The 15411-nt window shown below is 44.5% G+C and overlaps 1 protein-coding gene across 2 annotated transcripts in view; it reads right to left on the reverse strand.

Moving 5' to 3' along the window:
- Positions 1–13478, reverse strand: part of ILDR1 (immunoglobulin like domain containing receptor 1) — a 29210-nt gene extending 15732 nt beyond the window's left edge. For both annotated transcript variants that reach the window (XM_042956043.1, XM_042956042.1), the window contains exons 1-3: positions 13306–13478; positions 1945–2115; positions 440–589 (exon numbers count right to left, since the gene is read on the reverse strand). In XM_042956043.1, coding sequence (XP_042811977.1) covers positions 440–589; positions 1945–2115; positions 13306–13360 — 376 coding nt within the window. In that variant the 5' untranslated portion in view covers positions 13361–13478. The remainder of the gene's footprint in view (positions 1–439; positions 590–1944; positions 2116–13305) is intronic.
- Between the last annotated feature and the right edge of the window lie 1933 nt (positions 13479–15411).

Here is a 15411-nt window from a genome sequence, read left to right on the forward strand (position 1 = left end):
ATGCTCTTGGTCAATGAACCCTAATGCTCTTTCCTCTACCAATGGGTGATGATGGTGTCAAGGTGGCCACCTACTTGAAAGCCCCTTAGATATATACAACAGGAGTGGTCAGAGGGAAACTCAGGGCCCTGGGGTTCACACAGGCCCTGAGGGCAATTTATGGGAGGGAGCAAACAAGACTGATCCACACCTTAGCCATGAAAAAGCAAAAGAAACCACCCACTCCCAGACCTTTAGCCAAAGCTGTAGGACATCTTCTCATCCAGACACCAACTTCCAGGGGAGTGACTTCAGATGGTGGTACAGCATTCTATGTATCTGGCAATTTCCTCAAACAAACAAATGGAAAGAAAAAAGGGAGGGGAATCCCCACAATGACTCAGCCTGTCAGGCCTGGTGTCCGCCACCCCCATTTCCCTGCTGCCTCCCCTGCACTCACGGTTCTGGATGGTGATCTTGCGCTGCCGGTAATCCACCCCCAGCACGGGCTCATTCTGCCCCCGCCTCTGAGCCACGATGCGAACCTCCCGCTGGCTGTCATTGCAGTCATTGGAGGGGTCCTGGCCCAGGGATAAAGCTGCCTGGTAAGCTGAGAAAAGGAGACACAGCTAAGTCACACAGCAGGGGGAATTCCCATGAATAAAGGCACCTTTAGTGTTCCCTGGAGCAGGGAAGCTTCTCAATTTTTCCTGAGCTCATGCATCTACTGGGAATCTCACTAAACATGAAATTTCTGAGTCTGCGGGTCCGGAGTGAGAATCTGAGAGTCTGCATTTCTAATGAACTCCCAGGTGATACTAATGAACTTTTGAGCAGCAAGACCCAGACCCCTCTAAAAGGCCATCATTTCTAAATCCTGGCTGCATGCCCCCGTTTCCCAGCCCAACTACCCTTACCTCATTTTTGGTAACCCCAGATTCTGCCCCCACAGGGTTCATCTACCTGCCCTTACAATGCATTTTCTGGTGGCAAATGCCTACCACCCTGGTCTCTTTTCCCTGGCCCTTTATTTGAAGAGTAACCCCCTGAAAATCATGCCTTGATTTAGAGATGTGTCTTTTGGGAACGAGGCCAGGTTCTGTCAGTGACTCAGACATTTAGGTATCGGGGTTCATACTGTAAGATGTACTGTAAGTCAGGGCTGACAGAGGTAAAGCTCAGGCCTCCCCCCATTTTTCCTCATCTCAGGAAGCTCACTTCCTTCCTTATAGATGGCATCTACTTCTACTCTCAAAAATTTCTACAAGGTTAATTGTAGAACCTCTCACAGGGCTGCCAGTGAGGATCTGCATTCCTTTGTTCCTTGAGAGAGGCAGAAGTAGACAGCTAGAAAGAGCTTTGCTTTCGGAGCACAGAACTGACATGAGTGGGGCAGCCACTACTGTGAGGTAGGACGTGGCTAAGCATAGGTAGGGGGAATTGTGCAGCCCGAGAATGTATTCCCTGGGGGCAGTGAGCTCTTGCTCACTCGCTCACTCGGAGGGTTCAATCGGCCACCAGGAAGGCTGACCATAAAAGGGAGTGTGGCAGTGTGTGGAGGTTCACAAATGGCCACTCCTCAGCATCCTGGAGGGTGTAGGAGGCTTCTTGTCTACATTCTAAGGTGGTGAAGGTGATGGCGGCAGACTTCAGACTCATCTCAGTGTGCTGGCACGCAACCAAATGGGCTGGGAGGCAGGACTTGAGCTGCCTTTTAAAAAAAACTTAATGTCTGATCTGCCTAAATCTTTTCAGGAACAAGGTAGGACATAAATTTTAAAATAAAATAGTATGTGACCAGGAATAAGTTAGTTCATCTGCCTGGGCCATTTATCTATCAAATGAGGGGGCCACATTAAGTGATCTTTGTGGCTTCTCATAAGGATTTGTGACCCTAAATAATTCCTATGCCTTCATGGCAATGCTTCACAGAGGGGCCTGGGCAGAGGGGGGGAGGGCACTCACATGCAGAGTAGTAGTCAAAGATAGGGTCCTTGCAGAAGGACTTGAAGCGCCACGTCACTACCACATCCTGGAGCTGGGCGGAGGTGGTGTAGTCACATTTGAGGATGACAGAGGCAAACAGGGTGACATAGCGCTCCGTGTGCTGGACGGTCACCAGCAAGGACAGGCACCCTGCAGCCAAGAGCAGGAGAAAACACTGAAGGCATACTATGTCTCTGATAGGTGACCTACTTCTGTTCATGGAGTGATAAAAGCCATGCAAATAAGTGAACACACTGTCTGACTAGATGGGAGCTCACAGGCAGAGTTAGAGGCGGAGACTGCAGACACTCTGGGCGAGGTGGAGGACAGAGCAAGGATGACTTGCAAGGGTCTCATCCGTCCAGCAACAATACAGAAACTGTATGAAAAGAAGGCTGTATAGGTACTGGTCTGAGCCTGCTAATACATGCATACATTTTCTCATGTCACTTTTCTTAAAATGTTTCCCCACTTCCCCAAGGAAGGATTCTGTGTCTCCCTCTCTCTCTCTCTCTGCCCCTCCCCTGCTCATGCTCTGTCTCTCTCTCTCTCTCTCTCTCTTTCTCTCTCTCTCAAAAATAAGTGTTAAAAAAAAAAAAAAAGAAGAAGAAGAAGAAGCCTTCCCTGACTGCAAACCTGGGAGAGGGGCCCTGTGTGTTTTCCTAAAGTGCCTCTTTCTACCCCCAGGCAACACTTTTCACATGCCTTGGTGATGGCCAGTTAAGTGCAGGCTCTGAGCAGGCTGAGTTTGTCTCTGACTCATCATTTAAGCACGAGCACCTCATCCTGCACTGTCACCTCCTTGGCACCCAACAGATGTTTGTTGAATAAATAATGGAATGAATGACCAAGAATACATCAACAGTAGAAACTGGCAGTACAGGTTGTAGACCTAAGCATGACAACATAAATAAAAACGATCAGATTGTGACAAATTTTATCAAGAAAACTTGAAGAAAGTAAGGTTTTTTTCTTTTCTCCTTTTTAAAACTCCTTCTCCCCAGCCTCCAAAGCTACAAATATACTTGCAGCTCCAGGTCTGCCTTGATGAGGAACCAGGTGGCACAGAAAGTCAGGTGGACTCTGGCGTGGTGAGGGGTCCACACATAACCAACATCTTAGAATGTTCCTATGTCAATATGGTTTCTAGGCCAAGTTATAAGGGATCTTCTTGTGGGAGGTTTAGCTCAGAATAGTAGTATTCAAACTTGAACATGCACCACCAGGACTTGTAACAGCCCAGATCACTGTCAGTAGGAGTTTCTGATTCAGCAGGACTTGGGTGGGGCCCAAGAACTTACATTTCTAACAAGTTTCCAGGAAACGCTGATACTACTGCTCTGGGCATCATACTCTGAGAACCACTGGTGTCGACTAAACTAAAAACAAAACAAACAGGCCTTGTACTCTGAGACAACTGGGTTCAAATAACACTTCGCTATTTATTTGGACATTATACAAGTTTTTTTTACTCTGAGTTTGTGTTTTCTCAGCTGTGGCTGGAGATTATAGTAGTCCTAACCTCATCGGGTCCTTGAAAGAACGCAGTGAGATCATTCTCTTCTGGCACTTGGCATGGCGCCTGGCACATATGCTGCTGTGTTAGTGTCGGAGTCGGAGTCGGAGTCTGAATCTGAGTCTCTTTCCCTCTTTTCCTTTATCATGAAGGCCAGAGAGAAAGGGGTTCAAGTTGCGGTTCTCTCCAGGAGAGTTCTCAGGTGGAATGGCTTCAAGGTGACTGTTTTACTCCCACAAACATTTAGCGCCACTCTCACCCCTTACAAAACAGCTGGGTGAGCCTGGCTCAAAGGCCAGAGCCATGTGGTTCTGAGTCCTTCCTCACCTGCTGGACACAGCCCTCGTGAAATAGTAAGTGGTGGCTTGTGACGGGCACATGCACCCACTTTTCTCACATCCACAGAGAAAGAGCAGAGTGCTGCTCAGGATAGGCCCTTGCCCCCAGAAATGACCTAAACTGTCTCTAGGGCTGGGCTGAAATGAGTATATGCCTGTGACAGACCTGCTGTAAAGAGGATCTGCAGGGGAGACCTGTACCTGGGCAAGACTTCATGGAAGAAAAATATAAGCTGGACCTTAAGACTCAGGTAGGATTAAGATCACACATGAAAAATAGGAAGAAGGCAGAGAAACTCATGGCTTCAAGGCAGAAGAAGAGAGTGAGCAAAAGCCCTTATCAGAAAGGAGCAGTTATTTACGGGGCTTGGAGGGAACCAAACTGGCTAGTATTCTGGCTTTATGGGAAGCAGAGGGATAAATAAGGTGGGGCTGGTGGTAGCGTGTGGGGGTGGAGTCTAAATCACACTGAAGCATGTATTTCTAGTTAATGGATAATCACTGGAGACTTTTCTGTAGAGTAATAGGGCAAAAGTGGTGTCTTTGGTAAGACTGATGACTTCCTTGTCCAGCTATAAAGATCATCATTTCAAAAATGAGCCTTGAGTAGTTTGGGAGAAAAACAGCTGCTGTCTTCTACCAGCTATTCCTGGACTAATTCCTGGAAATTAGTCCAATCAGAAATGGAAGAGCCAGTGACCAGCGTCTCAAGCCTAACATGGATTACTTTGTAATCTGCTTTGTTAGTTTTGCTTCTCTACCCTCACCACCCTCCTTGTTTTTTTCCAGAACTGACCTGACATAGACCTTGGAACTTTCCCCCAACACAGCTTTAACTGAAGAGAAGTCGCTACAGGTAAGCTTTTGACAATGTCCAGGATGGCACTGTCAACACCAGCTTATTTTGCTCAGCAGATACACGGATTGGAATGGAAATAAAAACACCTATTTGTGGTCTAAACAAAATCCTATGTCCACACAGTACTTTCAAATATTTTCTTTTACACATTAAAAATGATCCCTGGGAGGAGATGAGCAGTGCCCCTTCATACACCGCAAATCTGAGACTGGAAAAGGTGAGTGGCCTGTCTGTAGTCGCTTCACTTTCTAATAAGGTCAGAGTCAAGATTCCACCCCTGAGCAGTACTCTGGCCACTCTGCCTGGTTATTCTTTAAATAAAGGAAGATGTTCGGTACTCACTAGCCTGCAAATAATTGTGGAGTGTGGAGCCAGGCTATAATTGGCAGCAATCACTCTGATACTGTGATTGACTGATAACCTGCATGTTCTTTATTTTCCTGAATGGTAATGTGACATAAATAGCAATTTCTTCAGAGGACTGTAGTGAACATTATTTGTATAGAGGTGGAACATTTGGAGGGAGGGAGGTTTGCTGGGAGTCAGAGAAAGGAATTTGGAGCTAGAAGTTACTTTCAGGTAGCTTTGAAGATTGCTGAATCTGACACTCTGAGGGAGAAGAATGGGGACAAGGGTGATCACCTTTATTGCCAGATTCCCATTCAGCACCCTTCCATGAATGCCTTTATTATGGCCAAAACATACCTGAGGTGACATGACTCACCTTTACCAACGTCAGCACTGGCTTTGCTGGCTGGGTATTTACTCCTTCATCCTCTCTCAGATTTCATCCCTTATGTGAATTTCAAGCCCTTGAAATAGATCAGGTTCCCACAATTTTGACTGAACTGAGCTCACTCCCACTCTCTCCAGGGTTCTTCCAGCCCCATAGCATATGCACTCTTGGACCTATACCCCTTGCCCTCCTCCACAAAGAGAGTAAGAGTCCCCGGACAAAAGGTACTGAGCAACCACCAACCCTCCCTCCCCTTTTCTCAGCTGTTGCTGTGAATCTTAGGATGTATTCTGTGCCAGGTGATGCACACACATTGCCTCTTATCTTCACAAAACCCTCTAGGGTGGGAATCCCTCTGCTCATATATGTGGGCCAAGCTTCAGAGACTATAATAAACCAAGCCCTCTCAGCCTCAGGATTTGGTTCTGCTGGCACCCAAACCTAATCTTTCCCAAGCAGGCAAGCTTGACTTTCCAAGTGGAAGTCAGGTGTTAAACTCAAAAAGTAGGAGGATTTTCCAGATTGGGAGGAGGACAGCCTATCTCAAAGGCAAAAACTTCCCATCCTTCTTGTTCTGTAGCCTCAGACTTCTCAGTAAAACTAACCACATTGGTCATGCACACTACTATGCAGGTAAAGTTTTCAAGAAGAGACTAAGAATAGAAGAATCTGGGCTGAAAACAGGGACAGATTCAAAAAGGTAGATGTCGATGTTGGATCTTTGCTTTTTTTTTTTTTTTTTTTTTGAGAGAGAGAGAGAGCAGGGGAGAGGGAGGGGGAGGGGGAGGGGGGAGAGAGAGAGAGAGAGAGAGAGAGAGAGAGAGGGAGGGAGGGAGGGAGAGAGAGAATATCTTAAGCAGCTTCATGCCCAACACAGAGCCCAAGGCAGGGCTCAATCTCACTATCCTGAGATCATGACCTGAGCCGAAATCAAAAGCCACCTAGGCACTCCGGATCTTTGCTCTTTAAATTGTTTTCAAATTCTTATATTTCTTTTCTTTTTTTTTTTAATTTTTAATTTTTATTAATTTTTGAAAGACAGAAAGAAACAGAAGGTGAGCAGAAGAGGGGCACAGAGAGGGAGACACAGAACCTGAAGCAGGCTCCAGGCTCTGAGCTATCAGCACAGAGCCTGACACAGGGCTCAAACCCACAAACCGTGAGATCGTGACCTGAGCTAAAGGCAGATGCTCAACTGACTGAGCCACCCAGGGGCCCCTCAAATTCTTATATATTTTTTCTATTTTTAAATTTCCTTCATCCTGTGGTATCCCCTTCATTTCCTAAATATCTCTATCATTTTCTTTTGAAACTTTAATTCTGGAGAGTGACTTCCTGAGTTCAGATTTTGTCTCCACTCTCCCACCAGCTAAAAGACCTAACAAATTATTTCCAAACTACGATTGCCTCTTTATGCGGAATTATGATAATACTTCCTTGATAATGTTGTAGTAGGGATTAAATGAGATAATAAATGTCCAGCATTTAGCAAAGAGGGTGGGACATAACAGGCACTGAAGAAACATTAGCTGTTACTTGTCTCATTTGTACTTATCTTGCCTACTTTGGAGATTGAAGTCAACTGACAACAGCATGTGAAAGCATTTTGAAAGCATTAAAATGATACAAATGTAAACTGGCATTAAAAGCTCTTAAAGCTCCATCACTTTGTCCCCTGGCAAACCCATTCAGTTAGTCTCCTCTGGGAAAAAGGGAGAGAAACCTGTCATCTAAGGATTGAAAGGTAACTTCAGATGAGATATTGGAGTTTGTGGGAAGGAGGGAAATGGTAGAGGATTCTGTTTCCTACCATGAAGTACTTTTTAAGACTACGCTCAGGTGCCAGTGGGGACTACATCCTATATTAAAGTCAAAGGAAAACCAATGAAAGAAAATTATCTTTACAGCTAAATGATGTATGTTCCAAACATATGCATATCTCTGTATATTACTTTATTCAATGTCTTCCCTGTGTAATATCAGATTGGGCAAGATGTTTTACAGTGTCTAGAACATATTATCCATACAGCATAAGGACAGAGGTATTCAGGGGATTGAATGGCATTTCCTCTCCTTTACACATGAAGGGCCCTGCCTGGACGGGTGTGGCAGGCAGCAGGGGAGCATGGTCTTTCCAGGCAAGGGGCTTGACCTAGTGCCAACACTTGATGGAAGGTCTTGATTCTTGAGTGATTTTTAGGCACCCAGGCACCTATGATCCACTAAGCAGGTTAACAAAAAGTACACAGGTTTAATCCTATCAGAGTTTATGTCTGAGCAAGCTATCTCCCCAAGTATATTTGCCGTCAGCACTTGTTACATTTCCTTAGATAACAGTGCAAATATAAAAGGAATCAAGGGGAAGAGGGAGTGGCCATGAGTGTGAACAAAAAGGGGTTGAGAGAATTAGGAGAGGAGAAAAGAGGACAAAGAGAAGGGGGCTGGGGCGGGGGTGAGGGTAGGAATTCGGTCTATGTATTACATGTTTAACAAAGGTCTGGTATCTGCTACTCAACAGTGTGAGGCTCAGGGTGGTGCTAAGCATGTGGCTACACAGGGGAGGAAACATATATACTGAGCACTTGCTATGTTGTTAGCCATGGTCTTGGGTGCTTTATTATATAGTATCTCATTTAACCTTTGTAAAAACACCCATGAGATAAGCCTTATTTTATCTCAATTTCATAAATGAGAAAAATCCTCAGGGAGATGAAGTAACTGGTTCAGGACCACACAGCTAGTGTTTGCCAGCCTTATACATGGCTGGCCTTATACATTAATGCGTGCCTTATACATGGTATGCATTAAACATTTGCTGACTAAAAACAAATTCATACAAGACAGGCTAAACTGCTTGGAACAAATTTTAAGTGCTCTAAAAGTATAGAAAACAAATAAAGTTAACCATTTGTAGGGTGGCAGACAAAAAAAACAAAGAAGGGTGTGTATTGCTGGGAAAGGGGGTACAAGAGCATCCCCATATCAGCGGGAGAAGGCTGCCCAAAGTAGTGAGTGAGGCCAAGAATGAGTGAGCCCTGAAATCCAAACAAAGAGCTTTAATCCACTCTATAAGCTATGGGGATCTAATAGAGGTTCTTGGAGGAATAAAATGAAGGTGAAAAAGATGAACCCAGGTAGGTTAACCTATCGTCTGAGTAGAGGCTGGTTGGAAGTAGACAGAAAAGAGGCAAGATGGTTAAGGTGCTTAAGATAGGCTAGTGTGAGGTTTATCACCTGGAATAGAAAAGAAGGGGCAAAGCCTGGGATTAAGAAATAGAACAAGGTTTGGGAAATGAAGAAAGTGTCAAAACTGCTTTCTTCTGACCCCACCTTATCCTAAGATTCACAGATTGAAAGATACAGAAATAAAGATGAGGGAAATATGAGACATGACCTGAATCTTCCCAATTCTTTAAACACAAATTTAATTCTCCCCCAAGGACAAAATGAAACACACTACTGGGCTGAAAGAAACCCAGGCAGATGATACATTAATTATCAGCATCTCATTCCACTGCATTGTTGTTGGGGCAACATGTTTAATAAGTAGCATTTAGTTAGACAATCTATTTCTACTTCTGCATACTAGGATTCAATTAGACAAAACAAATTTAATCCATGGTATGAAACAGGGGAAAGAGCAATGTACTAAAAATGAGGATGCCAGGGTTCTGGTCCTAAGTCTACTATGTCAACCTGGCACTTGTGACTTTCCTGAACACAGATTTCCTTACCTGCAAAACTGGTCCAAAGAGGAAGACAGACAGAGACTGGGAGTGAGTTCTACTTGAGTTTGGCAGAGTCCTGGGATTCTGGGGAGGTACGTCAGGGATCCCATGGAGGTAAGGAAGGAGCCAAGTGGACAGCTCCCAACCACCACCCACACCCTCCTCAGCCTGAGAAACTCCGCTTTCCTATCCACTACATTGTGAATCAAGATGTCATTCAGTCTTCAGTGTGATCCCACACTTTACCCCCATCACCAAGGGAAAATTGCTGGTCTATATGCTAAGAATCTTGTGTCTTAGAATCAGCCGGCTCATTTCACAAAGAATGATAATACAAGTTGATAGTTGAGTGAATCTGTAAGTTAACACCACTCTATAATCTTTAAAAAATTCACAAAAGCCCAAATGAGACACACTCTTTTAGAATTTGGGTGGAAAACTAAACTTTCATTCCAGGCATAAACTTTGAGGCTCAATGGAGGTAACCAGAACTATCAGCCAATAATGCAAAAGGCTGCAGAACCTACTTTAGATTATCTTAATGTTTTGTTTTAAGGGGCAAGTATCACTTGTGTGCTAAACATTTCTTTTTAAAGAAAAAAAAACTTTGAAAAAGTACAAAAATGAACAAAAACAATGACAACTGATCTCTCCACAGCTCAGAGCACAGGGACTGGGGTTAACTTCCCAGGACTCCGGGACCTGAGAGGCTCCATCAGGGCCCCAGGCCACACTGACTAGACTTGCCAGTACCCAAATCTGACATGATTTCACTAATGGCCCACACTTAACAACTACAGAAGCCTGGATGCTAACTAGAAGCTTGGGTTAACTCTTCTTTAGAAACAGAAGAGAACAGCGTGCTGGATCAAAATGAACATACTCTAGGATTTTCCAAAGCTCATATTGCAATCTGCAGCAGACCTTGAGAAAATCAACTTACTGGATTTTTCTATTTAGTGTTAATTTGGAGACTATTTTCTACTTATTTAAATGTTATTAAAATAATATGTGATATCAATCTGTTATTCTTTTACCCAACATAGTAATGGGTTTGTGTGTGTGTGTGTGTGCTCGTTTCTGTTTTATAAATCTTATACATGTGTCCATGTCACAACATAAACTGTATTTCTGAGAGCTGTAAAAAAAGTTTGAAAAGCACTTCTTTGGTAGATACCGGAACTGAGAAAAGTAGTTTGATTTCTGTTTGATCTTAGGGAATTTTAGGAAGTTTCGTGTAAAAATGAAGAGGTGGGGGCAGTATTTCCTGAGTGATGACCATTTTGTAGACCCTGTGCTTGATGTTAAGCCATCCAACAAGAGCTGGCCTTATGGGGACTGGAGGGTGGGGGTTGTGAGGGGCTTATCAGGAATTTCACCTGTTTTCTGGATGAAGGGAATTGAATTCCTCCAAAGTCACAGCTAGTAAGAGGCAGATTCTGAATTCCAACCTGATAGTCCACTGACTATTAACTGCAGTTTCTTAGCTATAGGGGAAGGAGGAGGAGGGGAAACTTAAATTGCTTCATTCAAGTTAGCTCTAAAATACCCTACTTGGATCTAAATCATGAGTATCATCACCTCACCACCGTGGCTAACATTCATTAAACCCTCACTTTGTTTCAGCCACTATATTAAGTGCCTTAAAATCTTCATTTCACTTAATCCTCACAAAAACCTTATGAGATATGTACTATAATCATCCCTGTTTACTGCAGGCTTTCAGTAACTTGACCAGAGTCACACAAACATTGTGGATGCAAAATCCAAATGCACATTAAATAGCTGGATGAAGCTTTTTCTTTTATATATACCTTCTACACATATTCGGGGAAAATATCTGCTAAAATAGCTATTTCCCCTCAAACTGTTGGAGTCTGAAGAGTTGAAATCTCAATTTCTCACCTATGAAATAAAGTTGAAATTTGGGGCACCTGGGTGGCTCAGTCAGTTGAGTGTCTGACTCTTGATTTTGGCTCAGGTCATGATCTCACGGTTCATGAGATCAAGCCCTGCATCAGGCTCTGCACTGAGCATGGAGCCTGGTTAAGATCGTCTGTCTCTCTCTCTCTCTCTCTCTCTCTCTCACTCTCTCTTTCTCTCCCCGTGCCCCTCTCCCCACCCCCCCCCTTTGCATTCTCTCTCTCTAAAATAAAAAGGAAAAAAAAAAAAGAAAAGTGAGATTAGATGTTACTTAGGACTTTTTGTGAATTCAGCTTTCTCTAGTTCTAAAATGGGTCATGCAGGTAGGCTTCCATTTAAAGAATGCCTGGGTGGCTCAGTCAGTTAAGCGTCCGACTTCAGCTCAAGTCATGATCTCACAGTTTGTGAGTTCGAGCCCCGCATCGGGCTCTGTGCTGACAGCTCAGAGCCTGGAGCCTGTTTCAGATTCTGTGTCTCTCTCTCTGACCCTCCCCCATTCATGCTCTGTCTCAAAAGTAAATAAATGTGACCAAAAAAAATTTTTTTTTAATAAAAAAAATAAAGAATGACAGGCAAACACAGCAGTCTGTATAATTTTACCACCTCGGCATCCTGGCTACTAACACTGCATGGCTGGTTCCTGAACACTTGGAGCTCCACTTTCTAAAGCCCCTGTCCATTTAGCAATCTGCTTACTATAAAGAATATACCCTTTGGTTATAGTCGCTGTATTTGAAAATTTTTCAGTGTTCAATATTCTTCATAAAAATAGAACAGCTTTTAGAACAGTATGCTGATGATTTAAGGATTGGGGTTTATACCCTAATAAAATTTTTGTCTGTAAGGCTTCTTTTCTTATTCTATTGACCTGGATGACTGCTGGCTACAAAGTCCTAATCTGGAATAGGGTGCTAAAGGGGGGAGATGGGAGTAGACCTCTATTTTCTTGAAAAGGTAGCTCAAGCAGCTTCAGAAATCCCTAGCTGCCATGGAACTTGAGCTGAACACATAACGCACAGGATAGAGGACTGTGAGAAGCTGGGATTTTTATGATTTTGCTGTCACACTCCCAGTTGGTAACTACTCTGGTGGAATTTGGGGCACTTAAATTTAGGTGAGGTTTAGTCCATTTCCTTGTGTATCATGTGTCGGACACCTAGCCTTCTTAGCTTCAGACAACTGATAGAACATAGATCCTGCAGAAAACGGTGTGAGCCAGAGGGTCTTAGGGATACTGATTTTCCAGTTTTCTCACCCTTTTGCAATTCTCCCTCCTTTTTATTCTCAGCATTAAGCTTAAGCTATTGTAGAATCTTGTCTGAATGAGATTTAGTTACACCCAAGTGATTTTCATGTCCTATCAAGCTGGTAAAAATGAAACTCTGCCCATAACTTCAAATTACATCTCCTTCAGAAAAATACAAGACTCAAATTGGTCTGTGAGCAAACTGAGCTGACTTCCCACTGAGATAAGAGGGCAGTTATTCCTAAAAAGGGGACAAGGGATGGTAAAATGAAATGAAACAGGGAAGAATTTCCAAGGGCACTCATACATTCTTGTTTGCAAGGTCACACCTACATCCTACTTGAAAAGGGTTGAAAGTCCTGCAGTCATTCAGCTATCCTTTCACCTGATTTTACTCATGCAGATAGACACTCCTGCCATATTTCCAAGAGATACACTGAGACACAAAAACCATGCTTTCCAAAGCAGACAGGGTAGGAAAGTTAAGAGAAGGGAGGATAAAGGGTGGGTGGTTGGGCGCCTGGTGGGGAGATACTGAGCAAGGGGGAAGAGTTAGGAAAGTGAGTGGATACAAAGAAAGTAGAATAGGGACACTGACCATGGTTAGCAGACAGCCACATGGCTTAGTCCTATAAAATAAGCAAAGTAAATAGGAATCAAAAGAGTGGTGCTTCCACCTTTATCGATTCAGTTTTAAAGACTAAGAAGTACCTAAAGACTGCTGGAGGGAAGCCCAGGGGCTCTGGGTTTCTTTCTTAGTTGCACCTGTTTCAGAAGGGCCTAGGCCAATACATGAGGAAAACAACAGGTTCCCACAGGCAGAAACTCGAGCTACTCCCCGCACCTCCTGGTGCCTGTGCCAAGAGCTACCAGAGCGCTGCCCCGGCCTCCACTACCCTGCCCTGTCCTGCCCGAGGCCAGCTCTGCAAGGCCAGGCAACAATGGCTTCCTGTCTCTCTGCGCCCAGGGTGAGACCCACTTTCCCAAGGCTCACCTGCTGGGAGCCAGGTGAAGAGGAGCAGCCAAGGTGCAGGCAGCTCGGGGCCCATGCCAGCCGGTCCCTGGCCCCTTTCTGCTCAGGGGCTCCGGGGGCACGTCAGCTCTCTTCCACAGCTTTCACCCCAGGACGCACCACTTCTCCAAGGAATCCCTCCGCCTTCCCCTCGCCCGGCGCGGCGCGGCGCGGCGGAAGGGCCGGCCTCGGTCCCCGAGCAGGTGAGGTCCGGCTCATCCCCACCTGGGGCGCGCCCCTCAGCCCCGCCTCCCGCTCCGCGCACCGCCCTTTCCTGCTCCGCCCCCGGTCCCGGAGGACCGCGGCCACCTCTCCTACCTGCCACCGCCTCGCCTCTTCCACCGCAAGACTCCAGGTAGTTCTCCTCCCTGGAACCCCATCTCTTTCCACACCTTTCCCGCTTATAAAGAACGTTACCATTTTATCCCCCATAAGTTCTTGGGAAATCTCACCCCTAGCAACTTTCTTACCCCTCTTTGGAGAATTTATGTGGACATAACTGTCTAGGTGCATTTCCTGCGTTATATTTCCATTCCCTCACGCGTGTTTGGAAAACTTTTTTTCCCCACTGAAAACACACTAATATGACTTTTGCACATAATGTTTGCTCAGGTTTTCTAGAAACTAAAGTGTATGGTATAAACTAGACAAATAGGTCTAATTTTCCACAAATATAAAACTCATAGATGCTTATTACAGAAAAGTTAGAAAAATATAAATTATTAGAAATAAGAAAAAAATCCTGCTCCCACCACCCATAGTTAGGCATTGTTAACGTTGGTGTATTTCTTTTTATTAGTTTCCATCCTTCATGAAGTGCAGCTCCACAGCCTCTCACTGACTCAGCCCCCCCAAAGTCAAAGATTCTAGGTCACTTTGCACCAGGCCAACTAAGATATAATCCAGTCCTTCCTTCCTTGGCAGGAACCCACTAGGGAACCATAAAACACAGGAAGAAGACACACTTGCCTTCGGGAACCAACCAACGACATTAACCTGGAAAGTCACCTATACACTGGTCAATAGAAACAACAAGCTATTTTATACACCTCTCCCTTATTAGGGATTGTTCATTGTGCTCTCCCTCCTAGCCACCGTCTTTTTCCTCAAGAAAAGAATTATAAAGGTGCATTAAACATGGTTTCTGCCCCTCAGGAAGCTCCCATTCTCATCAGTGACCTTAGAAGTCAATATTATTTCTCTTAAGATTGTCTCCTCCTCTGCTGTGAAGGGTTCTCTTCACTAGAGCTACTCGTGTCCCTCATCTCACTTCAGCCCAGAGGAACATCCTTGTCCTGAGACTAATTGGTGGTCAACCCAGTCCCTTCTCCCAATTTCCCCTCCTTCCCCTTTAGTCTGCCCTCTAGTTCCCCAATTGGCCTCTCCCCTTTAAATGTTTTTTCCTGTAGCCACTTCTCTTCAAGAAAGTAGGAAGTAAATTCAGGCAGTAAGTACATGGCCAAAGGCAGATGGTACAGAATGTTCAGGGGCCTTGAGACCTTCCACAGTGGGATCTTAGCACAGCAGCAGAAGCAGGATATAATGTGAGGGATGCTCCCCCTACCCCCTCCAGAGACTGTGCACATGCTGTCAGGAACATTGTATGTGTCTGAGTGTTTGTGACCCTGAGGGATTTGTGTGGCTCCTGGATTTGTAAATTGCTCTAGGCAAATGTTAAATCCCAGTCTAAAAAAGTATGAGCCCTCACTTTCCCAAACCTACCTCCCACGCCCTTCAGTCCTTGTTTTGATATAAAGGTCAGTTTAATACTACACGCATCTTTTTTCTTTACTACCTATATTCTATATTCCACCTGTATGAAGCAATGATCTAAGAGCCTTCTGTGCATTATCTCATTACATTTCTACAATAACTATATAAAATAGGGACTGTTATTCTGTTATTATCAATCCCATTTTACAGATGTAGAAGCTGAGGTACAAAGAAGTAACTTGACCAAGGTAACAAAGCTAGTAAGTGGTGGAGTTATGAATCTAAATGAGGCAGCCTGATTCCAGACCTTCTGCTGTTAGCTATTACACCATACACTCTCACCTAGCCATGTCTCAATCTGTGTTTACAGTTATC

The sequence above is a fragment of the Panthera leo genome, chromosome C2 (genome assembly GCF_018350215.1).
Source record: "Panthera leo isolate Ple1 chromosome C2, P.leo_Ple1_pat1.1, whole genome shotgun sequence".
NCBI lineage: Eukaryota > Metazoa > Chordata > Mammalia > Carnivora > Felidae > Panthera > Panthera leo.